Source organism: Pelodiscus sinensis, chromosome 12, assembly GCF_049634645.1.
Source record: "Pelodiscus sinensis isolate JC-2024 chromosome 12, ASM4963464v1, whole genome shotgun sequence".
NCBI lineage: Eukaryota > Metazoa > Chordata > Testudines > Trionychidae > Pelodiscus > Pelodiscus sinensis.
The window spans coordinates 46,695,960-46,719,836 of NC_134722.1; the positions used below are offsets into that span (position 1 = coordinate 46,695,960).

At 58.9% G+C, this 23,877-nt stretch overlaps 1 protein-coding gene across 7 annotated transcripts in view; it reads right to left on the reverse strand.

Annotated features, from left to right (window-relative positions):
* The window catches only part of RANBP10 (RAN binding protein 10), a 113,817-nt gene that overhangs the window by 8,256 nt on the left and 81,684 nt on the right, over positions 1 to 23,877 (reverse strand). For 4 of the 7 annotated variants that reach the window (XM_075940527.1, XM_075940529.1, XM_075940531.1 and 1 more), the window contains 9 exons: positions 18,812 to 18,834; positions 12,599 to 12,783; positions 8,281 to 8,393; positions 5,418 to 5,526; positions 4,145 to 4,293; positions 2,660 to 2,855; positions 1,834 to 1,958; positions 817 to 962; positions 477 to 588 (listed from right to left, as the gene is read on the reverse strand). In XM_075940527.1, coding sequence (XP_075796642.1) covers positions 477 to 588; positions 817 to 962; positions 1,834 to 1,958; positions 2,660 to 2,855; positions 4,145 to 4,293; positions 5,418 to 5,526; positions 8,281 to 8,393; positions 12,599 to 12,783; positions 18,812 to 18,834 — 1,158 coding nt within the window. Of the gene's footprint in view, positions 1 to 476; positions 589 to 816; positions 963 to 1,833; positions 1,959 to 2,659; positions 2,856 to 4,144; positions 4,294 to 5,417; positions 5,527 to 8,280; positions 8,394 to 12,598; positions 12,784 to 18,811; positions 18,835 to 19,721; positions 19,815 to 23,877 lie in introns of those variants that run through there. The other 3 variants (XM_075940532.1, XM_075940528.1, XM_075940533.1) reach the window with 3 other exon arrangements.

Sequence of the window (23,877 nt, forward strand, 5' to 3'; positions counted from 1 at the left end):
GAGAAGAAAGCCCCGCCCAACCCTCCGCCTGGTCCGTGCAAACCCCCGCCCCAGCACTCACAACCCGGCCTCTTCCCTCGCCTGCACCCCTGAAACCAACGCTGCTGAGGACCCAGCACCGCCCCCCTTCCCGGCCAGCGGGCTCTGCTATGGAGCCGAGGGGCGTGGCGGCCAATCCCTGGGACAGCTGGGGGAGAGGGGACCTCGCGGCAAAGGTGGAAATTCCTCAAGGGACCCCGCAGAGGGCGCTGGGACAGGCGACAGGAGGGGAGCAGAGCAGCAGCGGCTGCATGCTGGCTGGACGTGGGGTCAGGCGGGGGGAGTTTGGCATCCCTGCTACCCTTGCCCAGACGCCTCCAGCTGTCTCTGCCGCAGCCCACATCCCCTGGCAGCCGTTGGCAGGAATGAGGGGAACCCCAGGCCCCCGTCGCTCCCAAGCGCTGCCTAGTGGCTCCGGTGTCGTGGCCCTGCCTTACCCAAGATAGCACTATTGAGAGCAGCGCAGACAGGCTCCCTCTGGATTGGATCCAGCTGCTGCCCCACGGGGCAGTTCCAGGGGTCCGAGTAGGCCAGCAAGCTGAAGGCGTCCTGGGGAGGGAGGAGAGCGCCGGGCAGTAAGGCAAGCGGCAATGCAGAACACGGGGGGACGGAGAAGCAACCAGGGCCTGTCAGAAGCAGAGACCCTCCCACCCCACGAGTGTGGACGGGATCGGCCTGCGAGGTAACCGCCGGTGCCCCCCAGTACTGAGTCCAGCGCCGCCCCCACAGCCCCCGGCGCACGAAGCGCCAGTGCCAGCTCCGGCCGGGCAACCTCACCTGCAGCATCTTCTTGTGCGTCGTGTTCTTGCCGTACTCCCGGCACAGCTGCTCGCTCAGCGCCTGCAGCTCCCGGCCAAACTGGATCATTCGCTCCGTGGCCGCGTGGGTCCCGCCGCAGAGCTGCCTCTGGGGGCAGCCGTCTTCTGGGGAAAAGGCCGGAGGGGAAGAGACATGACCACCCCGCGGGCAGGCAACTCCCAGGGCCCAGCCTGCTGCAGAGCCACCAAGCCCTTCCCCGCAGCCCCGGCCCTGCACTGGATGGTGGAGGGAGGGTTAACGGCTAAGTAAGTCAGAGGAGCAAGTCCCACAGGTCTGCCCGGCGGCTGTGCTGTGTTACCACGGCCACGCTACATGAGGAAATGCAGCCGGGGCAGGGGACGCACCGACAAGCCCCCCCCGAACTGTTAAGGGCTCCCCAAAAGCCATCCCCCTCTGGGACCCGTGGCTGCCGGTTCCACGCCAGGGTGGCGGGCTCGTAAGCTCCCCCTACACTGAGAGGGCTCATGGCCCCCCCGCACTGGGGCGCAGCGCTGCAGCGAGGGGAGGGCTCTCCCCCCGAGCCCCGAAGCTGCCACGGCCAGTGGGGCAAGGAGAGGGGGTAACCCCTTGGCCAGCCCCAAGCTGCTACAGCCAGTAGAGAGCAGCCTCTCTTTATCCCCCTCAGCAGGGAGCCACCTACTCAAGCCTGAGCCCAACCCCTCGTCCCACCTTGACCCCCCCAGCCCCGAGCACACTGAAGCCCACCCCCCCAGCAACACTGGCCTTTTTATTTGGCACCCCTGTAAGGGGCTCTGCCCTGCGTAGCGAGCCAGTGGGCATGTCCCCACACTTAGTACCTGGCTCCAAAGAGAGGTCACGGGTACCTCAATTCCCTGTCTGTATCGGAGACGTGCCCACAAGGCGGGCGAGGGAACCGTCTCCCAGGGCAACGCCCGGCCCTGGTCCAGTCCCAGAGGCAGCTCCCCCCGCAACTTTCTGTGAGGGAGAGGAGTGGTCCTGCTCCCAGAGCCCTACCCATGCTGGACTCGTCCGTCTGGAGGATCTCCTCCTGCTTGTAGGTGCCGTTCATGATCCGGGTGGAGGAGTTCTCCAGGACGCCGTTGGGGTAATGCTCAGCCTCCATCTCCATCTCGCTGTCACTGGAGCGCAGGAGGGAAGCAAAGGGCTCAGACAAGGCCGAAAGGGAGAGTCCTGCAGGAGGAAGGCAGCCCGAGGGCCGACCAGCCCACAGGAGACAAGAAAAGAACCTCTCCAGCAGGGCCAAGCCAGGTCCAGCACAGCGAGGGCCTCGCGCGATAACCAGGCTCCCGAGGACGTTAAATATCCGTTAACCGAACAGTCGCGTAACCTCACGAGTCCTTATCGGTTACTCGGCCGTTCCATAGCCCCACTCCCGCGGAGCCCCCTGCTACCCCGCGCTGCTGCCTTTTCAACCAGCCGCTGGGATAGTCGCAGCAGCACCAGGGCAGGACGTCCGCCCCAAAGGTACCACTGTTTGGGCTGCCCCTCCTCCCCGCAGAACGGGGGGCGCCCACCTGGGGAATGCAGGCTGAAGCCACGCCCCTTCTGCCCAATGCCACGCCCCTCCCCTGAAGGCCATGCCCCAGCCAAGCACTGGCCAGTCCCTCCGCGGCCCCCGAGCAGGGCAGGCAGTTTTGGGAAGGGAACGCCCTCCCCCGTCTCTCACCCACTGCCCACGGCGGCAGCAGTGCAGCCCTGGGGTGGGCGGGAGAGAGAGGGTGGAAGGAGGCCTCCCACGGCTGCTCAGCGGCGACGGAGGTGCCCAGCGCGCAGGCGAAGCCCCCTGCTGGCCAGGTGCGGGAAAGGCCCCCAGGAATACCTGGTCTCCTGGTTACTGGTGCTGCTGTGCTGCTGGGATTTGGTGGAGTCTGTTGAATTGGACTCCGAGTAGTTCGCAGACGAAGGGGAGGAGGAGGAGGAGGAGGAGGACGAGGACGTCAGCGCTGGGTATTTACTGTGGCTCTGTTTGCTTCTCGTGGAGGTGACTCCGTTGCTGCAGCTTGGGCTATCTGCCCCTGAAAGCCAGGCGGAGAGGAGTCAGAGCGCAGGGCCTGGGCGCTCCGAGCAGGCCCCCGCCAGCTCACGAGTCTGTTTTCTCAATGCTCATCCCTCTCGCACACCTGGGGATGACATCTAGGGGGCCCAGCCCAGGCGAGAATGAGGCCCAAAGCCTCCCCCTGCTTGACACAGCATCAAAGCCAAAAGAGCTTCACCGGCCTCCCATGGACTGCAAACTCCAGCTCACAGGACGAACCACGGTCCAATGGGACACTGCCTGCTTCACACCCAGCTGCCATGAGCAAGGCCACATCTGGAGTATTGCGCCCAGCTGGGGAGGGTCCAGCGGAGGGCGACCGAAATGCTTAGGGGGCTGGAGCACATGACCTACGAGGAGAGGCTGAGGGAGTTGGGTTTGTTTAGTCTGCAGAAGAGCAGAGTGAGGGGGGATTTGAGAGCAGCCTTCAACTTCCTAAAGGGAGGTTCCAAAGAGGCTGGAGAGAGGCTGGTCTCAGTGGTGGCAGAACGAGGAGCAATGGGCTCAAGTTGCAGTGGGGGAGGTCTATATTGGATATTAGAAAAAACGATTTCCCTAGGCGGGTGGGAAGCGCTGGGCTGGGTTCCCTGGGGAGGGGTGGAATCTCCATCCCTAGAGGTGTGTAAGTGCCGGCTGGACAAAGCCCTGGCTGGGCTGATTGAGTCGGGGTTGGTCCTGTTTTGGGCGGGGGCTGGACTCGATGACTCCTGAGGGCTCTGCCAGGCCTGGGAGTCGGTGAGTTTATAATTTACTGACCTCTTAAAATGACCCAGCTGATTCTCCTCACTTGGCCATGAAAGGAGCAAGTGCAGTGAGCAGAACTACCCTGTCCCGGGAGACCGGCCTGGTTACACCCCGGCTGCAGCCACTGGGATGGAGAAGGCCACTCAAGCGGCCCACTCACTAGCCCAGGTTGCCCATCGCTGCCTTTGGAGGCCTGTAGGAAACCAGCTCTCTCTCCTGGACTAGCTGTGGGGGCCAGGCCTTGGCTTCACTAGCTCAGCCCGAGACAGACTGGACCACGTAGCACGGTGCGGCAGTCCCTTGGAAGGATGCTCCGTCATCCGCCACACAGCCACTTCTGCCCAACGCCAGGTACCACCTCGTCTGTCAACTGCCTGATTCAAAATCAACAGCCTGCCATTCCTGCCAGCGAGGGGCACGGTCGGGCGTTGCCGCTGCGGCGAGGAAGGACAGCGCACCAGACAGACAGCAGCAGGGAGCGGACCAGGCGACCCAGCCCCGCGGCCTGGCGAGACGAGCACTTACCAGTGCTGTGGATGTGCGAGTTGCTCGAGCAGTGTCTGGGGCTCAGGCTGGGGGAGGCAGGGTAACTGTCCTGGGACTTGGGGCTGCGGGCACTGAAACACCGCACTTCGCTGTCTGTCCCGTTCACCATCTCCACAAACTGCCGGCACCTGCATCACACAGGGCAGAGACACGAGGGGAGGGGGGCTGACGTGAGTTAGACGTCTCCTCGTTAGGGCTCTCGGCCACCAACAGGGATCGAGCAAAGCTTAGGAAGGGCCGTCGCTCTGCCGGGAGCCTCTCAAGTCTCCCCGTGCCTTCACACCGGGCACGCTGGAGCAGGGAGGGAGGTCTGGGATCACTGCCCACGGTCAGGCGCCAGCGAACCCGGAGACCTGCCTGAGGATGGAGGAAGCAAGGCCGTTTCAGGAGCAGACGCCGATGCTCTCCCCTCCAGCCCATGGTTAGCCGGGTGCGACACGCAACTGGATCGGCCCAAGGAACAGAGACCCCGGCTCTGAAGGCAGTGAGATCGGGGGGGTGGGGTGTGTCTGTGCTAGAGGGGAGCTTTGGGTGCTCAGACCAACTGCTTCACTGTCTGCCCGGATGTGACCCAGCAGAGCTTACGCTGGGCAGGGCGCGAGATGGCACCGAACGGCTAATGCTCCTTGCATCCCCGGTGCCGTGGAAAGGGGATTCCTACACGGCAATGAAGGGTTACTCTACACTTGGTGCCTCCCCGCCATGCTGGGGCCACGGCCCAAGGGAAGCCAACGGAAGGTAAAAGCGCTCAGCTGCAGAGAAAGGCTGGACGCAGCTTTGCCCTCCACCCTGCCAGGAGCGGACAGGTCCCGGCCACTTGCCATAGGTACCAGGTGAGAGGAGCGGGGGACACACCAACACGCACATTTTCCCTTGGTCCCTGCCTTAGCCCTGCCTTTTTGCGCACCAGCCGCTTTGTAGGAATGCCCACAGCCACCCTTCTCGACAGGCTGGTGTGCCTGAGCCGCTGGCCGGACGGGGAAGGCCAAAGGCCGGGGGAATACGCCAGGGCAGAAATCCAAATGGTTGCAGGGCTCCCCTCTCTACCTAGCAGGGGATCTGCGGGGTAGGCCAATCCAGTGCCACCTTCAGGCAACGAGGGTCACTCGCATCCCTCCCCTGGCTCACAGGGTCCTTGCTCCTCCGAGCAGCCTCTGTCCACCTGACTCAAGAACTATGTGGGTTCCCAGCACGGCAATGGGGGGGGGGGGGGAAATCGAGGCAGCCGCTTTCGATGGCCGAGCATACTCACTTCAGCATGAAGAGCAGGTTGGGGTTGTGTTCTAGGAGGCCAGGGTAGAGCTGCTGCGTGGCTTCTATGGCCTCTCCCACTCTGCCCGCTAGGACTAGCTTCTGTATTCCTGCAAGCAAGAGGAGACCTGTTGGCACCAAGGAACGCCTAGCCCCTGCAGGTGCTGTGCTGGCAGATACCCACGGGGCCCCTCAAAGGGCCTGGGCTCACGCCATCTGTGCGGCAAAAGGAGGGCCGAGAGGACAGGCAGGGGATCTGTGGATCCTCAAACATCAGGAGTTACCGGCAACCCAGGGGAGGGGCCAGGGACATGCCTGTAGCTCCCTGATGCGGGGGTGGGGTATGGGACCTTCACCCCAGGCTTCTTTGGGCGGCTGGGGGCATCAGGGCCTGGGCTGTGGGGGTCCCAAGCCGGCTGCACCCCAGACGGCCAGCTTGACCCAGGGCAGGCCCCAGGAGCAGAGCGGTGCGGAATGGTTGCGGATACAAGGCAGGAGCACTACGGCACCACAAGGGTGGCCCCACGCCAGCCGTCACTAGTGCCGACGGCGCTGCTCTGCTGCCTGGGATCCTAGGCCCCGGGCGCTCAGGACTCCCCATGGAGAGGGCTCTGCCGCCCCCAGCTTTTCCCTACGCGCCATGAACAAAACCAGGCTGCCCGACCAGCGGGGCCTCCCGAGCGCGTGGCCGACCCTGGAGACGCGTCTACACTCGGAGCGCCTGGGCGCTGGGGCACGGCAGGCACGGACGATGCTCCATGCTGACGGGAGAAGCGCTCCCACCATCCCCGGGCTGTCTACGTGGGCGTAACCGACACCACGCCGGGGCGGGGCGGAAGGTGAGTCACACTGGCCCCAAGTTCTGGTGCAGACAAGCCCCGTCCCGAGGCAGGAAGAGTCCGCTGCATTTTACACAGAGAGGAACTGTCCGGACAACAGACCCGGGAGCCCCGACTTCTGCTTCTCCCAATCCCCTCTCCCCTGCGCAGCTTCCAAACAGACAGTAACGCTGTCACCGTCCCTCGGATGGAGCTGCAGCCTGCGAGCCAGCTAACGGCAGAGGCTTCCCTTCAAAGTCTCGTCTCGGTCCCCTGTTCACCTCCCAGGCAGGTTTTATCGGCCCTCCCCTCCTTCCCTGGTCTGCCGGCTCTCTGGTTTTCTGCGCCTTGGATGCTTTTCCTCCTTTGAGTCAATTTCTGCCTCCCAGCCCGCGCCGGGCCTGCACTCTCAGAGCCCATTTGAATCTGCCTCAGTTTCACCGGGACACAGAGACATCGCCTCTCCCGCTCTTCCCGGTGTGTCTCCTTTCCCATGGACGACTGCGGCCCCCGCCTCAGACAGCCCCATGTACTAACAGTGCTGACATCACCTGGGGATCTAGCAAAGCACTCTTCTGCCCCGCAGCCTCGGCCGCCTCCCATCACAGAGGCAGCAGGCAGAGCGCTGGCTATGTCAAACCCTTCCCACTGTGGGCTGGCAGCAGACGATGGGACAACCAGAATCCTGGCATCAGCTGTGTGGAGAGAGCCGCAGCCTGGCAGAGTCGGGCGGGGGCTGTGGGTTGTCCCAGGCTGCTCTCAGCAGGAACACACATTGGAACGTGTGTTGCAGACAGCTCCAGAGGAACTGGACCTAGGTGCAACCTGGCAGCCAGGTGGAGGCTCAAGGAGACGGGAGGCACATGCAGCAGAGGAAGACAGACGAGCAGAGTGCCGGGGGATGCAAGGGGAACTCGTCAGCCGGGAGAGGATGAAGAAAGATGCGAGACTGGACCCAGAGCTGCGTGGTTCTGTCTCAAGAATAATGAGGGGTATTCTAAAAACCCCATTCGAGCGCTCTCCAATGCCTCAGCCACTCCGGGAGGATTTCCTTCACACGTGGATTTTACCCCAAGCAAGAGAAGCAGACTGGCGCGAGGGAAAGCGAAGCAGCACGTCTGATGCCTGGGAAAGCTGGCGGCCCGGACACAGAGGGGAATGAGAGTAGCTGGACACAGCAGGCAGAGCAGACAGGTGTGGGGTGGGGTGCATTCCCCTCCCCCCCACCTCAGCCACCTCCGAATTTGACAAGCCCTTCAGGAAACGTGAATCAAGCCAACCTGGACCATGCGGGTCAATCCCATTGCCCTTGTGAGGGGGTTCACAGGAAACCCAAGCCAGGGCAGTAAGGGCGCTACAGCCCCTGGCCCTCAGAACCGAGGTCACCAGACTGCTGGCCAGTGGGGCTTGAAAGCTGAAACCAGTGGGGTCTCCGTGCAACCGTTGGGGGAGATCAGCTCTTGCATCAGAGATAATCAGTGATGAAGGATAAACTTAATTTGTTGTCAGTATGACCTCTGTGTGACCTGGATGTTAAGTCTGGTCTTTGTAAAGAGGTACGTGCTTGGACACAGGTACACAAAAGGAGGGGACAGGTCAAACTGGTTGGAACCTGTTGTAAGGCCTGCAAAGGGACTGAGGGGACAAATAATGATCGGAGGGAATTTGGTGCAAAGGGGCATGACCTGTATATGCATGCGATTGTAAGTGGTCAGTGGAAAAGGGGTCATTACCATGGAAGGGCCTACAAAAGACCTTGCCTTTTGTTTGGGCAGTTGCAGAAACTTTTCCTGAGTATCCTGGAGGTTTTTGCCCTGGAATGCGTTCCTGAACAAAGCTGGCTGCTTAAGAAGGGTGTCTGGAAAGGATTGGGGAGGGGATTTGGGCCCCCATCTGAACCCTTGGATTCAATTCTCCGACAGTGACATCGCCCCAGAACTGGGCCCCATCTGCAAGACAGCCCCAGCCAGGCAGGGACCGGGCCCAGGAGGTGAAGGAGAGGGGTGACACTTGGAGAGGGGAGGGAGGGCCTCTACAGAGTCTTACTTTGCCTGTTCTTTATGGAGGTCTGTTCTTCCTGGATGGTGGTTTCGGTCACTCTGGCAAAGGCAGTGGCGGTGGCGCAGTAGCCATGATGAACCAGGTAGGACGACACCATGCTAGGAAATAAGAACAAGCACAGGATGACAGGCAGCACTGAAACAGAAGAACCACAGCAAAGGAGCAAGGGGGGAACCAACCCGGGTGCTCTTGCAGCTTCGGCCGCAGGGCAAACTACTCAACTCAGGCCTGGAAGGACAGCAGGTGTCCTATTCCTGGGGCCAATCAGGGCCAATTGCAAAGGAAACCCTTCTCCACTGAGAACTGACGGAGGGCCCCAAACTCATCTCGACCCAGCTGTCACAACAGCAGCTGGCATTTGATCTGAGTCCGAATCGACCGGGCCGGACTTGGCCAGCTTTCTGCCATCTCCTCTGCCCAAAGGGGGGGGGGGGGGGCGCAGACCACAACCCAAAGAACTTTGGTCTCTTTTTACTAGCTCTTCCAATAGCCAATCGCTTGGATCCCGACTCTTTGCGACAGCTTTTCCTGGCAGTATAAAGACACAGCCACATGGGAAACAAATGGCAGCAGGCAGTTCTAAAAATGTCTGAACAGCTTGCAAAGAGTCCTGCTGCTACGGCGGAAGCAGGGATCGTTTCATGCCAAACTTTTGGAGTCCAGTGTGCAGCCTACGCATGTCTGAGTATCTCATGGTCAAGTCAGAAGGTAAGGGAGTTTACGGGCCTCACATCTGGTTTACAGCAGTCCAAGAGGCTGGTCACGGGATGCCTGATCAGAAGTTTGGAACACGCAAGACAACGGTCTGTTGAATTGGCCACAGAGCCCCAGTGTTCAATGACAGTAGTGCAGACGGGACGAATAAAAGCTCAGACTTCCAGTAACCTGGGACATAGCAGCAAAGGGATCTCATTCAGACGGCCAAGTCAGACTGCGGTTCAAATGCTCAGAACGCAGCAGGCAGATAGGAGCGAAGCGCTGGGCTGGCGTTCAGGTACATTCAGTAGCTGGAGTTTCATGCACTACACCGTTAGGTGAAATTGGAGCTTCCCCTTGCTACATTTTGGTCCTCGGCAACACACCCTTTCAGCCGCCACCCCGTCACTGGCCAGTGCAGAGCCCTGCTGCTGTGGAGTTTATTCCCAGCACCGACACACGGGTTAGATGCCTTGAGCATGTCCCACCACAGGACGCTCTGGGTTGGCTGGCTGAGCGCCACGCGGCTCCCGAAGTCTGAGACGTTTGGCGTCCCATGGTATCCAAACAGACGACTGCTGCCCGGCCCAGCAGGTGGCTTTCGTGTGCCTTGGGAAGGCAAGAGAGCTCCAAGCTAGCCCGGGGCTTGTCCATGGTGCCAGATCGGTGAATGTGCCCAAGGCCAAATCAAAAGCAGAACCCTTGCTCAAGCCGATGGCCTTGTAGACACAGAACTCCCATAAAGCCGCTCACACACCAGGTACAGCTGGAGTGCAGGGGGCTCTTCTGGGCTTCCTTTCACTGCCATCTTCTACCTCTGCTTTCTGGCCAGATGCCATCGGGTCCTCAGGCACAGTTCAGGTGCTCCAGCATTCCCCAGGGGGATCCTACCCCCCACCCCCCAGCCAGCCCTGCTCCGCTCCATTTCAGGCTCTTTCAGAGTCTCCGGGGCAGTGGCGACAACCAGTCAGCATGGACCCCAGGGACCAGAGCAACATCCAGGAGGACGGATTTCTCAGCCCTTGCTGGTGGCTGCATCACCGAATCAGCCACTCTACTGAAAACTGGCATGTGGGGTGGGAGGGGGGAGGTGTCACTTACCGATGGAGAACTCCCCCCCTCCAATCGCACTCTGTGGTACGTGGCCAATCCGGTTAATTCCCCTGGTCACAGCATCTCCAGCCGTACCACCTGGGAGGTCAGGGCATGCGGGGTGGAGGGGTATGGACACATGGGGTCAGCTCTGGAGGACACCTGCATTTCTGGTCAGTTCCTGGAGAACCGACCACATCCTCTTGGCTCGTTTTGCCGGGCTGCTCGCAGAACCAACAGCATGTCTATGGGCTCTGTGGATGGGAGGTCCTGTGGCTGGCTGCCAGGAGTGCGAGGAGGTGTGATCCCTGGCCGAGTCCCAAGTGCAGACCCAGCTGGGGCATTTACTGCTGTGGTTTGTTGTGCTGGGGGGGGGGACGTGTGTGTGTTTTTCCTGCACTGGGGCAAAGCACTGCTTGGCCAGTGTGTTCAAAGAGGGAGCGAGCACCGGCACGGAACGCCTCTATTCCTCCGTAGGGATGGAAAAGTTTAACCGCGTAAAGTTAACGCAGCCCGCAGGGGCTGGGAGTCAGTGAAGGGAGCAGCTTGCAGGCCACGGTCCTGTGGAGCCCGTTTAACTGTGTAACGGATTTCAATTTTCATCGGTCACATGGTTAATAGTTGTACACGTGTTTTACGGCCCTATTCCAGAGCGCGCTCAGCACAGCCACGGCCTGACCCTCCAATGCTCTGGCTGATCCCTGCTCAGCCCTCTCCACAGAGGAGGGTTTGGGTTTCTAGGAGGGGGGAGCTGGTTGTGCGGCCGGAGCTCAGGACTCCAGATCCTCCATTCCTGGACAGGAAGGGGCCTGGAGAAAAGCCTCCGCAAAGTGCCCTGCCCCCTGCTGAGAGGGCTGACGATGCGCCGTGGCCAGCGTGGCACCTCGAACCTGAAGTACCCCACCCGCACGTGTCACTGCCCCCGGGACCTCTCCTTCCCCGCGCCCGGCCCTCCTGCCCACGGCCTGCTCCGAACCAGAGCAGGAGCTCCTGGGATCTCTGTTGCAACATTCAATGCCGTTCTCCTTTCACCCTTTTCCAAGGGGCCACAGATTTTGCATTGGCAGCACGTAACTGTCCCAAGCTCGCTGTCCTGGGGAAATGGGACGTGCAGACTCCCCAGATGGGGAGCAATTTGGAGCCTGTGAGAAAACCGGAGGGGCTGCCTGGGATCCCAGCCCCCCAGAAGCAGCAGAGGCCACTTCATCCCCATCCTGAAACTGCCTCCTAAGAACAGGGTCAGCCCAAAGGCCCATCCGGCCCAGTGTCCTGTCCTCCGACAGCGGCCCATGCCAGCTGCCCCGGAGGGCATGAACAGAGCAGGGAATCACGTGATCCCTCCTGTCCCACATTTCCAGCTTCTGACAAGGCTAGGGACACCCCCTCCCCCGCCCAGCCTGGCTAACGGCCACTGACGGACCTTATCCGCCATGAGTTCATCTAGCTCTGTTCTGAACCCTGGTCTTCACCATGTCCTCTGGCAAGGGTCTCCTCCTGCCCTCCCTGGGAATGGAGCTAACGTTGCATCCTCTACCAACAGCCCCTCCCAGGATCCTGCTGCCCCGACGCCCCAAGTCTGTAACTCAGCGCTTCGACGAGCACAGCAGCCTGATGCTTCGCCCAACTGACCAGCAGCCAAGTGTCATTAGGTTCCAACTGTCTGCAGACGCTGGCAGCCCCGAGTTACTGCCGGGAGGCTCATTTCAGAGCCCGACGGACCAGAGGCTGGTTTTAAGAAACGGCGGCTGAGTCTTTGGAGCCCAATTACGCAGCAAACGAGGGTCCAGCCTGCACTGTGCACTTGGGAACGATCCTGCACCTGACTGGGGAGGGCTGGCTGCCGCCAGGGGAGTTTGGCCCCCATTCAGCTCCGAGTGCGTAGCTGGCGTGGACTCCACGCCTTCCCTCCAGGTCGGGTCTCCAGAGGGCGGAGCGATGCTGGCCCTGCCCCGTGGCACCCCCGGAGCCTATGACGACAGAAGTTCTCTGTCCTTGGAGGAGCCCAGCCTTCCTAACAGGCAGTGGCGCGCCTGCCAGGCAATAGCCAACATCCAGCAAGGGCCACGTTTTGGCACAGCCCACGGCTAGACCTGACAGTGCCTGCCCTGGAGGTGGGACAGGCCAGGTTACGACACTCAGGGCTCTGCATTTTCCACCCCGTGGAGTGCTGAAGCTACGCAGATTTCAGCGTGAAGCATGGCCAAAGCCATCAGCCCCTTAATCCCCTCCCCCCAAAGATCTGAGTGGAAAAGGGTTTCATCTGGGAGGTTTCTGCAAGCGTGGCCCAGAAAGGGGCAGGAATGACAGAGCAGGTTATGGCTGGCTCGCCCGCAGAACGCCTGGCGGGTTTCAGAGCCAGTCTCTAACGGAAAGGCGGGCCTCCCTGGCGTGCAGCACCAAGGAGCGTGCAGATTTCACGTCACCGTTGTCCATTCTGCAGCATCTGCTGGACAGTGGCTGCTCCAAAGCCCAGAGGCGCGGAAGAAAGGACCGACCGCCCGCGGCAGAGACTTACTTCTGCAGCATCGCTTGCCACTCGCCTAGTCTGTCTCCGATGGGAAAGCGCTTGATGGTGCCCTGGATCTTGGCTCGCCACTCCCTCATGTAGTCCTCGATGTCGAAGACGAACGGCTGCTGCCCGAAGTTGGCATCAACGATCTCGCCAGGCGTCTGCAGCCCCACCGTGGGATAGAGGTTGGTCTGCAAAAGAGAAAGAAACCCACATGAACGCTTCCCAGCCCTGCCCAGGGGCGCCGCGAGGGGCGTGGGGATCCGTCCCTGGCCCGCAGCGATGGGCTGCAGGGGCAGGGAGACTAATTTTTAAAGCCACGGCCTGTGATTAGAGGCAACCGGGGCTTCTCTAGGCTGGCGACAGCTTCACGAGCCCGGTTTCTGCTGCGCCGAAAGGGGTGACGCGAAATCAGCGCACGGGGCTGCCTTCCCAAAGGGCCGTGTGATTTCTACCGCAGTGCGGGGCCAGGACAGGCACACACAGACAGACAAGCGAGCGCAAGGGGACAGCAGATGGACGGCCCCTGCCAGTGTCTTGAGCAAGGTCTCCCCTTTACCACAACTGACTCAGCTCGATGGCTGACCCAGAGACACTCTCCAGTCTAGGGAACCCTTTCACCTTCCTTCCCCCACACCCTGACAGAGGGCTGCTATCACACAGCTGGGTTCTCCGGGCAAGAGGGGACGGATGTAGGACCCCCTTCCAGCACACAACCAACCCCACCACCATCCTCGCCCAGCACAGCCGGTTTGGTCGTAACAGGGCCCTCTCGTTAGCTCAGCTCCCAAACGATGCCCCAAACCATCAGTCGAACCAAACCAGCCCGGATCCAATGTCATTGCCGAGCAATGGTACCAACGTGTCAGTCTCACCAAACCCCCACCCACATGTGATTCAGCCTCGGCAGGGTTGAGATGACACGGCCCAAGTTCGGGGAGAGGTATCCCTGAACAAGAACAAGCAAATGGATACCCCTGAAGTTAGCCCCATCCCACTGCTGCCCCTTGGGAACAGTGCAGCGGGGTACCCGCCTCCATGGCCTGGGAACCAGTGAAGGGAGACCACACGCAGGCCAAGGCCTCGCCAACATTTCATCTTGGGGACCACATCCCAGCGCGTCTCCTGGCCGCTCCTCCTGTTCATATCCCCGCGGCAGCTGCAGCCATCGCCTACGCGGGACGGTAGGAGCCAGCATGATACTGCCACGGCAAACCAGGGGCAGAGGCGGCACCATGCGACCACTCGAGCAGTGATCCGAGGCCCACGGTTTGGGAACCACCTACTGCGTCAATGTCTCCCTGTTCTTTGTCGCTCACCGCTCACACGAGGGCCCCGTCTCGGGAAAACAAGGAGTCAAGTTGGCCCAGGTTCCAAAGGGACCGACTGGACGGCCTGCCCGAGCGCTACCGGAGAAGCGCAGCTCAGGGACTCGGGACAGCCAGAGGCGTTCACCGCAGAGATGGCCTCTCTTCTGACACATGACACTGGATAAGAGCCAAGCAGGCCCTTGCAACCTGCCCCTGGGGGAGCCGACGCTGAAGCCAGCGACGCCATCTCCCGCGGTAGCGCTAGTGGGAGTTCTAGAAATAAAGGCGCAGTGGAATTCCAGAGCCGGGCCCGCATGGCTTCTTTGCCACTTCTCGGCTCCCGAAATCTCCAAGCCACAGAGACCTGGCCTACCCTAGGACCTTAGACTGAAATAACCCCCCACGGTCAAATTTGTAAGCCACGTGTCCACACTCCCAGGCCTGCTGTTCCGGAATTCCAACGCTGCAGCCCTGCTTGGCACGAGGAGTAACGTTATTCCCGGCCGCGTCCGTCCGGGATAACACGAGGGGGGACGCTCCGGTGCCGCTCACTCCAACTACTTGGCCTCTGGGAGGTCTCCTGCAGCTCCCTGGGGCTCTGAGTCCGAGGGCGTGTCCCCCCTCCGATTGCATTCGATGCTTCCCCGGAGAGAGGACCTGGAAATTCGCATCTGTAGAACTGGGGGCCCAGAAGTCGAACTCAGTAAACTGGAAAACATCTCCCAGTGTAGACAAGGCCGGAGCGGGGCAGAACCAGATCACCAGCTTGGGTACATTCGTTCACTTCCTAATGGGGTCGCTGTCCAGCTGCCACTAAAAGGCAACAGACCAACAGGAGGCGGCCCTGGTGAGACCCCTCTGAGGGCACGGCCAGCGATCTGGCCCAAGCAGTCTGAGGGCTCCAGTGTCACCCCACAGCTAAGCCATCTCAGTGGAACGAGCGCTCCTCTGAGCCCTTCCCCGCTGCTTGGGGGCTTGCAAAGCAATGGGGGGGGCTGTGCAGACGAGAGCATGCGACTTCTCTCTTCCCCCAGACCCCCGGCAAAGCCGGCAGGCCAAGCCCAGGGCGCTGCATGATGCTTTTCGGCGTTGAGCTGCTGCTCGGCCGGCTGAGACGGGAACGGCTGCCACCGGGGTTTGAAATGCCCAAGCGGCGAGTGGAAGAGGCTGCTCCGTGTGTGTTTTCTCTCCTCCGCCCTGCCAGCCTGGGAAAGGAGAGGGGGAAACCAAGCGGCTGCATTACAGACTCGGCATCTCCTCCATCGCAGGAGCCTTGGGGGGTAGCTTGGGTGTGGCTCACCCCGCTGAGTGGCTTCTCCGGCTGCTCCGCTTGTGCACTGAGAAATAAGGCACTGAGGAAAAGCCCCCTGCAAGAGACTGTATCATCTTGTCATGCTACGCACAGGGCCTCCAGCCGGAGTGTCGCCAGACTGAGGCCTCTCAAAGGCACAAGTCAGGCCCCCCAAAATACGACACCTAGCAAGGGGGATGTCCTTCGGGGCACGTCACCCTCAGCAGAAGCTGCTAGGTCCTTTGAAAGCCGTCAGCACAGAGTCACCACGCAGCCGCCTGCACACAAACCAGCCTTCCTCGCCGCCGATCAGAGCCATCGTCAGCTTCACTCTCAATCCCCCGGGGTGTAGGGAGCAACCAACCCACCTCCCTCCCTTCTCTTGCCCCTCAATGTGCCCCCCAGTCTCCTTTTCCCACCTACCTCTTGCCTCCACTTGTACGTTCACTACAGTCGTATTTCCCTCCGTCACGCCACACCCCTGCACCCCCCAGCCTACCTCCTCTTCTCCACGCCCCCCGTGCCCTGCCTGTTCCTAGCCCAGCCTCATCTTCCCTGGGGGGCAGCGTGGGTCACACCCACTGGAAACATGCTGGCTCTCCCCAGGCAATGGGAGTCAATGCTCGGGCAGACAGGACTGGGAACACAGAGAACAGGTTTCCTGGGCGAGGTGCCATGATCACTTGGCAGAGCTGATCTGCACTTTTCGGACCCCATTTGTACAACGGGCTGCCCCACCTCTCACCAGGGCGTCGGCATCACCGGAGGCAGATGGTAAAGGGGCCCTGGTGAGATGAATTTTTTACACTGACAACATTTTTTAAAGAATCCCGAGGTCAGAAGGAACCAACCTTGCTCACCTGTGTTAACAGCCCACAGAACTTCCCCCAAACAACCCCCAGAGCATCCCATTTCGAAAAGCATCCAGCCTTGACCGAAACACTTCCGAATAAAGCCCTCTCTCAACAGCATTGACTGAAACACCCATCCCCTGAAAAACGGGTGGGGCTTTTCTGCTTTCTCTCGGATATTTACGAAGGTCTTTCCAGAAAGGCGAGGCTGTCTGCCTTTGCAGAGGCCTGGAGCCGTGAGACAGCTGCACAGGTTTCAAATGGATTCAGTTAAACCAGTGCAAACCTCTCAACCAAGCTGAAGAGGCTTTGTAAAGAGCCGTTCCCGTGGATGAATGTGTCTCTGGCTAGCTTAGCAGGGATAACAAGCACTTTGAGACCATTTATACTTCTTGAGACTGGAAAACCAGGCACGCACACAAGCAGCGCCGACTGTGTATCCAAGGCCCACTGGGACCAATAAAGAAAAACCAGCTGATTTTGAACTCTGCAAGGAAACTGTTTCCAGACAGGTAACTAACGTGCTGAAGAACCAATTGAAATGCCTGGCGTAAGCTACTGAAGTCAGTCACCCCTACAGCTCCAGGAATCGCTGCCTGTCTCTCTCGTGGGTGTTCTCTAGAACGTTTGCCTCAAGCCGAACGGGCAGGGGGAGCTTTGACACCCAGGGCCCAAGAGGACCATCAGACCAGGATGTGCGTACGCAAAAGAGAAACCCCATTTCAAGGGATCAGGACAAGCCCTGGTAAGGTCTGAGACCCGTGGACCCTACGAGGCTCACTAAGGTCTAAGATTTCTGAAGAGAAGAACAAAGAACGGCCAGGCTGGGTCAGACCAAAGGTCCATCCGGCCCAGTGTCCTGGCTGCCGACAGTGGCCAATGCCGGGGCCCCAGAGGGAGGGAACACAACAGGGAATCACCACGTGATCCCTCCCCTGTCATCCAATTCCCAGATAAACAGAGGCCAGGGGCCCCATTCCTACCCAGAGTGGCTAACAGCCATTGATAGGCCTAATTTCCATGAATCTGTCTAGCTCTTTTTTGAACCCTGTTAAAGTCCTGGCCTTCACCGCATCCTCTGGCAAGGAGTTCCACTGATAAACTGTGCGCTGCGTGAAGAAAAACGTCCTTTGGTTTGTTTTAAACCTGCTGCCTTTTCATCTTCATACTTCCACTCCCTTTTGTAGGAAAACTTCTAGGGCACAGTTTTCACGGCCCTGGCAAAGGAGGGGATGAATGCGGATAATGTTTAACATTGATTATACGCAAGGCACACTGAGCATCAGCCAAGCTGGGCAAGTCTCCCTTGCTACTGATGCAGAAACCCGACCCGTCCCTCCGTCGGGAGCACTGGGGAGCTGTGCTGGTGCTGAGCATTGAGATGTCCGAGATGTGCTACCATCCCCCGAGGGTGCCTTGCTCTGTATTAATGCTGCTGAGCAACCCAAGGGTGCCTGTCAGGAGCAGAGACCTGTCCTGCTGAACTCTGTGGGGGAACAGAAGAAGGCGCGTCTACGCCCTTAATGAGGGCCCTGTCTAGACAGACCCAACAGGCAATGGGTGGAAGGGGTCAAGCAGCAGCAGAGGGCTCAGCCAGCCTGTTACCTCTGTTTGGTTTCCTGTGGGGGAGGGGACCACAGGAAGTGCCTAGTAAACAGGAGCAAGGGGTGGGAATGAAGGAAAGGTGATTTGGGGGGCAGGAACTGGGGATGGGAACGGGAGGCTGGACTGTGAGGTCGAGGAGATGGAGGGCCAGGAGAAGGTCGGGACAAGCCACCAGTCAGCAGATCGAAAACCACCTCCCAAGGGCAAACTTCAAGCAGCAGCCTGCTGCCACCACGGGTGTGAGATTCCCAAGGACCAGCCCTAAGAGCGCCCCCCCCCATAAATCCTGCTTCCCCCCAGGGCCTGTCCTGGCCATCGGCTTCCCGGAAGAGATGGGGCAGCACCACAGACGTCTTGGTGCCAGGGCAGGAAGGTTCTATTAGAGCCAGTGTGCTCACGGACCGAGCAGACAATTCTGACGCGCCCGCTACAGTTCGGACTCCCTGGTGATGGCTGCGACGTACCGCCGTGTTCTTACAGTCCCCCAGCTACGGCTCCCGTCTCCAGCGCAGCCAAGGCCAGCGCCACGCGGAAACTCTTCCTTTGAGAGCAGCTGGCACATTGCAGGCTGGCAGAACCAAGACGGGACTCTCAGACCCAAGAGCGTGGAAGTTTGGGGCATCTTCCCGCTGCCTCTGGCTGGTTACAGAGGGCGTGGGCAGGGCTTGCCGACAGCTGGCGGAGCTGGGACGAGCACAGAGCGAGGAGAGGGGACCTCGCTACAAAGGAACATCTGAAATTCTCGTTCCCTTATCGCTGCTGCGGCAAGGTTACGAGCCTTTGCTGGAGTATTCAGAGGGGAGTTTAAAAGTGGTGACGCCGAACAAACACCGCACAGTGATCCCTGCGGACAAGGCCCCAGACACTGCACTAGAGCAGGAATTCACACTGCAGTCCCAGGCAAGGTAACTCTCCTACGAGGGGACCTTGTGAGGTCCTTCTTCCCCACCTCGTCCCTGCGGTGAGGAGACAGGGCGTTCTCATAGAAGGGGGAACTCTCGTCCCAGTACACGGAGCCAGGCGGGGAACACACATCGTTAGGAGCATGTGCGACCCTGGGATGGGGCATTACACAAGAGACAACCCCCTCCCCTCCCAGGGACTAGTCCCCCTCCCTTCAATTTGCATCCCTGGTTAAAATACTGAAAATAGTGGTACTTACAGGGAGGTCTGTAAAGGCTATACCTGTGGGGGGAAAAATATTAGAATTAAAGACAAAGGATTTTCCCCCACGTGCCTACAGGCTCGACATGCTGCAAACTGACATTTCCGTTCATCTCAGCTCTGGCCTGGACTTAGCCCTGTTATTGAACAAAGTGTCTCCATCTCCCTCTATCTTGGGCTACGGTTCAGGTAGGAGTCCGTGTCCTCGGACACTCACTCCCACCCGTGTCAATGCAATAACTTTGCAAAAGCAGCCCCTTTTTCCTTTGCTTCTCCCCCGCGTCACGGCAGGACTCCGCTCTGAAGCCGCCGGGTAAAGTTTCCCTTCGAGACACATTTTTGCTTTGGGAACGGTGGTGCTTTCATATTGCTGCGGTCTGGCCTGGGGGGCTACCTCTCCTCTCCAGCCGGAGCCGAGCACTCAACGCCCGGTACAGCGCCCAGGGACGGGGCCTTGCACTAAGACAGGGCTGGTGCTGGAAACCATTTGCAGATCTGCAGCAGTGCTTGGCTTCCACTCCGCGTTCGGAGCCTCCTGTGAGCCAAATGAGACCTGCCCCAAGGTAATTCCCAGAGCAGAGCTTCCAGACCATCATCCGGGCGGGATTTAAATACGGGCAGCAAAGGAGAATCCCCCCAGCCCTTGCTAAGCTGTTCCAGCGGTTAATTACGCTCACCCCTACAAACACACGCCTCATTCCCAGTCTGAACCTGGCTGGGCTCCGCTGCCAGCCACTGGAGGGTGTTAGATCTTTCTCTGCTAGACTGAAGAGCCTGCTGTTACCCATGAAAGTACCTATAGACTGAGCAAGTCACCCCTAACCTCCTCCTCCTCCTCCTCCTCCCTCCTCTGTTAAACCAAACAGGTTGCGCGCCCTACGTTGATCATAGCACGGAGGTTTGCTCACCCTTGACTCATCCCTGTGGCTCTTCTCTGGCCCCTCTCCAACGTACCACCCGCCTGCTTGTCTGCGGACACCAGAACTGGACACAGGCTTCCAACAGCACCAGGCCCAAATACAGAGGAGCCACAAGCACCTCGCACTTCCAATATAACAGAAGTGAAGGGATTTACAGGGTCTCTATCTGGCAAGTCAGAAAAGAGGCCCACGTTACATAGAAGCAAAGGTTTCTTGTATTTTCCAAAGCAGGGGTGAGAAGACTATTAGGCACTGGAACGAACTGCCTAGGGGGATTGTGGAGTCTCCATCCCTGGAGATATTGAAGAGCAGGTTGGACACACACCTGTCAGGGATGGTCTGGACGGTGCTTGGTCTTGCCAGGAGGGCAGGGGACTGGACTCGATGGCCTCTCAAGGTCCCTTCCAGTTCTTTGATTTGGCCACTGGCTCTAAACAGGGATGTGAACAGGTAACTGGTTAACCAGTAAGCATCACCCATCCCAGGTGATGCTTACCAGTAACCGGTAGCCCAGCTGGCTCTCCCAAAGTGTTTAACATTCCATTGAACCTGTCAACATTTTAAGTGGGATTTTCCATCCCCAAGCGCCAAACCAGGCTCCGGGGGGAGCAGTGTGTGTACAGGGCATTTCCAGAAGCAGGAGGGCTACGGGGCAAGCAGCCCTCTCGAAGGAGACTGCAGGGACGTGCTGGCTGGCTGTGCTGTATGGTCTCGAGTCAGGAGTTTAAGAACTACAGCCAGGCTCCAACAGGAGACAGGGACTGGTCATGCAGCAGCAGCTCAGTCGTCTCTCTCCAAGAACGCGCGCTGCGCTCAGACTCGCAGGACACCCCCAGCACCCGGAAGAAGGGCTGGTTCCAAGCCCACGGCCTGCCACCCCGCGGCGCGTGGACGCTCTTCCCCCAGCCCCGCCACCAAACCTCCAGGAGTCAACCAGCCCCCACGAGACTGGTCATGGATGGATCCCCTCCCCCCATCTGCCTGCTGCCCTCCAATCTACAGAGCGTGCTCGCCTCTGCTCTGCCGCTCCACCAACTCCTGCACGCCTCGCACGGCAGCCCCCGCCGCCTCGGCTGCATCTCAGTCTGGGCGTAGGGCGAGGCACAGAGGCCCCAGGGCGGCGGGTGTTACAGAGAGGAGACTGACACTGCCAAGGTGACAGAGGCCTGGCAGCGGGCGCAGAGCGGATCAGTGAAGCTAGGCACTGGGGCCATGACCAATGCAGGGATCCTGACGCGCTCATTACCACATTGTGGCTTCTCCGCAGGCATGGGACTGCCGTGCGCCCTAGCGACCAGAAGAAAAAAAAAGCGCGCTCAGTGATTCTCGTACACAGGGGTGATTTCTGTGTCGCCCCGCAGTGAACTATCTTAGTGTCCAGCAAGGGAAGGAGCGAACCTTCAGCACTCTAGCCGGCCACGCGGTCGCTGCTACAGTGCACTGAGCCGCTCCAGTTTGAAACAGGAGTAGCACAATGTGCTCTATAGACAGTTTGGTGCACGGCGGATTTCCATGCCACTTTGCCCAGGGCCACCTGTTCACACCCCAAACTCCGTCTGCCGAGAGAATTCCCTCCCCCCCTCTACTGTGTGGGCGCGTTTGTTTCAGGGAGTGCCCGAAACCCCTGCAGAGGCAGATGCACAAGCCGATGGGCTGAGAAAGGCCGGCACAGTGACCAGTGAACGACTGATAGGGCCAGGAGGTTAATTAACCATCCCACAAATTGGAGCTACTTTCTAGTAGGCAACCCCATCACATGCCAAGAGAAATACGGATCAAGGGGCACAACGCACTGGAACAAACAGGCGGGGGATATATTTCTAATAAGGATTTCCCCCTCCTGATCTCGTCTGCCCACCTCCCCACTCCAACACCCTTCCAGCACCGCGGGCAAGTCTCAGATTTTCTTTGGCCAGCGGAGCGAGAGCAAAAGGAAACGAGCCAGGCTCTGCAGCAGCAGGGAGAAGGTCGCTTCAGCTCAGCGGGAATTGCAGCTCTGCCCTGGCATTCCTCAGGGGGCAGGTGCAGGAAGCCGGCAGCCCCTGGCATCCAGGTGGCCACAGAGGAGGAAACAGTCACAGGGTTGCCCTGCAGCTGCTGTTTTCTACAGGCAGCCAGCGCTCTGCTTGTGGTGCGCTCCAAGACAGGACACAGAGCAGATTTCCCAGCTGAAAGTGGCATTCCAGCCCATTCCAAACAAGGGAACACTAATCCAAGGGGCACTAGGGGCGAGGCTGCTTCAACTACATCCTATTTTCTCATCGCAATACAACTCCCTGGGCCATGCAGCCATGCTGCTTACTGCATGGGGAGGAGGGGCGTGGGGAGCTGCATTCAGTTTCATTGCTTCACACAGCCAGCTAAGTGCTCAACAGAGGCCAGACCCCACACGGCCATGAACAGAAAGCAACCCTGAACTGTTCCGCTGGGTAAGCAGCAACACGGTACCACCTCCCTGCAGCAAGTCGAGTGCATGGAGCTCGCACTGACGCAATTTTAGGAAGGTGGTGGGGACCCCAGGACCAGACGTCTCAGCAAGCGAATGCCAAGCTTCTCTCCTGAGAGTCAGTGGCTCAAATCCAAGCCAGGGCAGTAGCGGCTAAGTCATTAGCATCTGACAACTGCTCAGGGGCCTGCATACAGTACGGCTCATGCCAGTTCGGCGCCCAATGACATCACCGCCCCCCTCCCCCCGACAGTCTGAGCGAAGATCCCATGGACTGAACTGGGCAGAGACTGAGCTACCCGCAGAGCGAGTCTCTTCCGGTCAGGAGGGGAGGTCACTGGCAGGTAGGCACAAAGCACACTGCCAGCTCAGCATACCGCCGTTAGATCCTTTTGTACAACAACGGGGGTCCATTTTTTAACTGCGAGTTTCCTTCAGTTGAAGTTTAATGAAATTCTGTAGCCACCACTATATCTGATCGTCGGCAAGATCGCTGGCTCTGTCCCCTCATGCTCATGACCTGACTTTCCATAAGATCTCAGAGCCATAAAATAATTTATTCACCTGCGTGAAGTGCTGGCTTCGCTAAGTTCTGGCACCGTCCCGTTTCCTGCACGGACGTTGTCGTTCATCTGTCAGGGAGGCTGCCCACACTCGACCCGTTTTGGTAGGAACGAATCCGAGAGACCAGGCGGGTGAGCTCACATTGGTTATTGAGCCAACTTCTGCTGGTGCGAGAGACGAGCTTTTTAGCTTACGCAGAGCTGCTCTCCTGGTGGAGCTGAAAGGCTTTGTGATCAGCACAGAACACCTGGATTCTGGAATCCATGGCAGCCAGAGCGTGTGACTTGACAAATACACAGTCTGCAGATGGGCGGTGTACTTCTGGGCACTGGAAAGCTCTTTTAGCTCGATTCAGTACTCATCAGTATTCATTAAAAGTCTATGGAAGTTATGTACTGGGTAAAGAGATGCAGCAGATTAGTGATCTCTTAAGCAACATGCAACAGAGGAATAAAACTCCAGGCTGAACCTCTCTAGTCCAGCAACATCTGTGGTACAGCAGGATTTTAGTTAGCCAGATGTCCACTTAACCAAAGAGTGTGGTCAAGTTTCCCATGGTCCCATAAAGTTTTACAGCCACCAGGCCTGGGTCTCTGCATTCTGTGCTGCTACTTAGCTCTAATTTACCCCTAAGTGTTGTCTCACAGCCCAGTGGCAGTATTGGTAATGCTGCTAGACAATATCGATCTGCCATGGTTCGGCAAACTCTCTGGTCCGGCACCAGTCAGCTCCCAAAGGTGCCGGACTAGAGAGGTTCAACCTGTAGTTCCTTTCTCTCACGGTGAGCATTAGATTAGACACAATTGTTCTATCGATAATTTGAAAACACAGATGTATATGACAGGAGAGAGGGCACTAAAGATGGAAAATCAAAAGACACCTGCTATCTTAGTCCACCCACAGGACTTCAGAAATAAATGCTGAATGATGAACACAAGTCTTCCTTCGACAAGTTATTTAATGCTGCTGCTGTGTCACGGCTTCGTGATTTATTTGATCAGATACTGAAAAGAATGCATTAGTTTCCTTCCCTATCCATTTAGACTGCACTGGGATATCATTCAGAGGTGTTTAATGGCCAAAGGATTACCACCTTCCCTAATGTCTAAAGATTAGGAACTTTTTAAAAGTCAT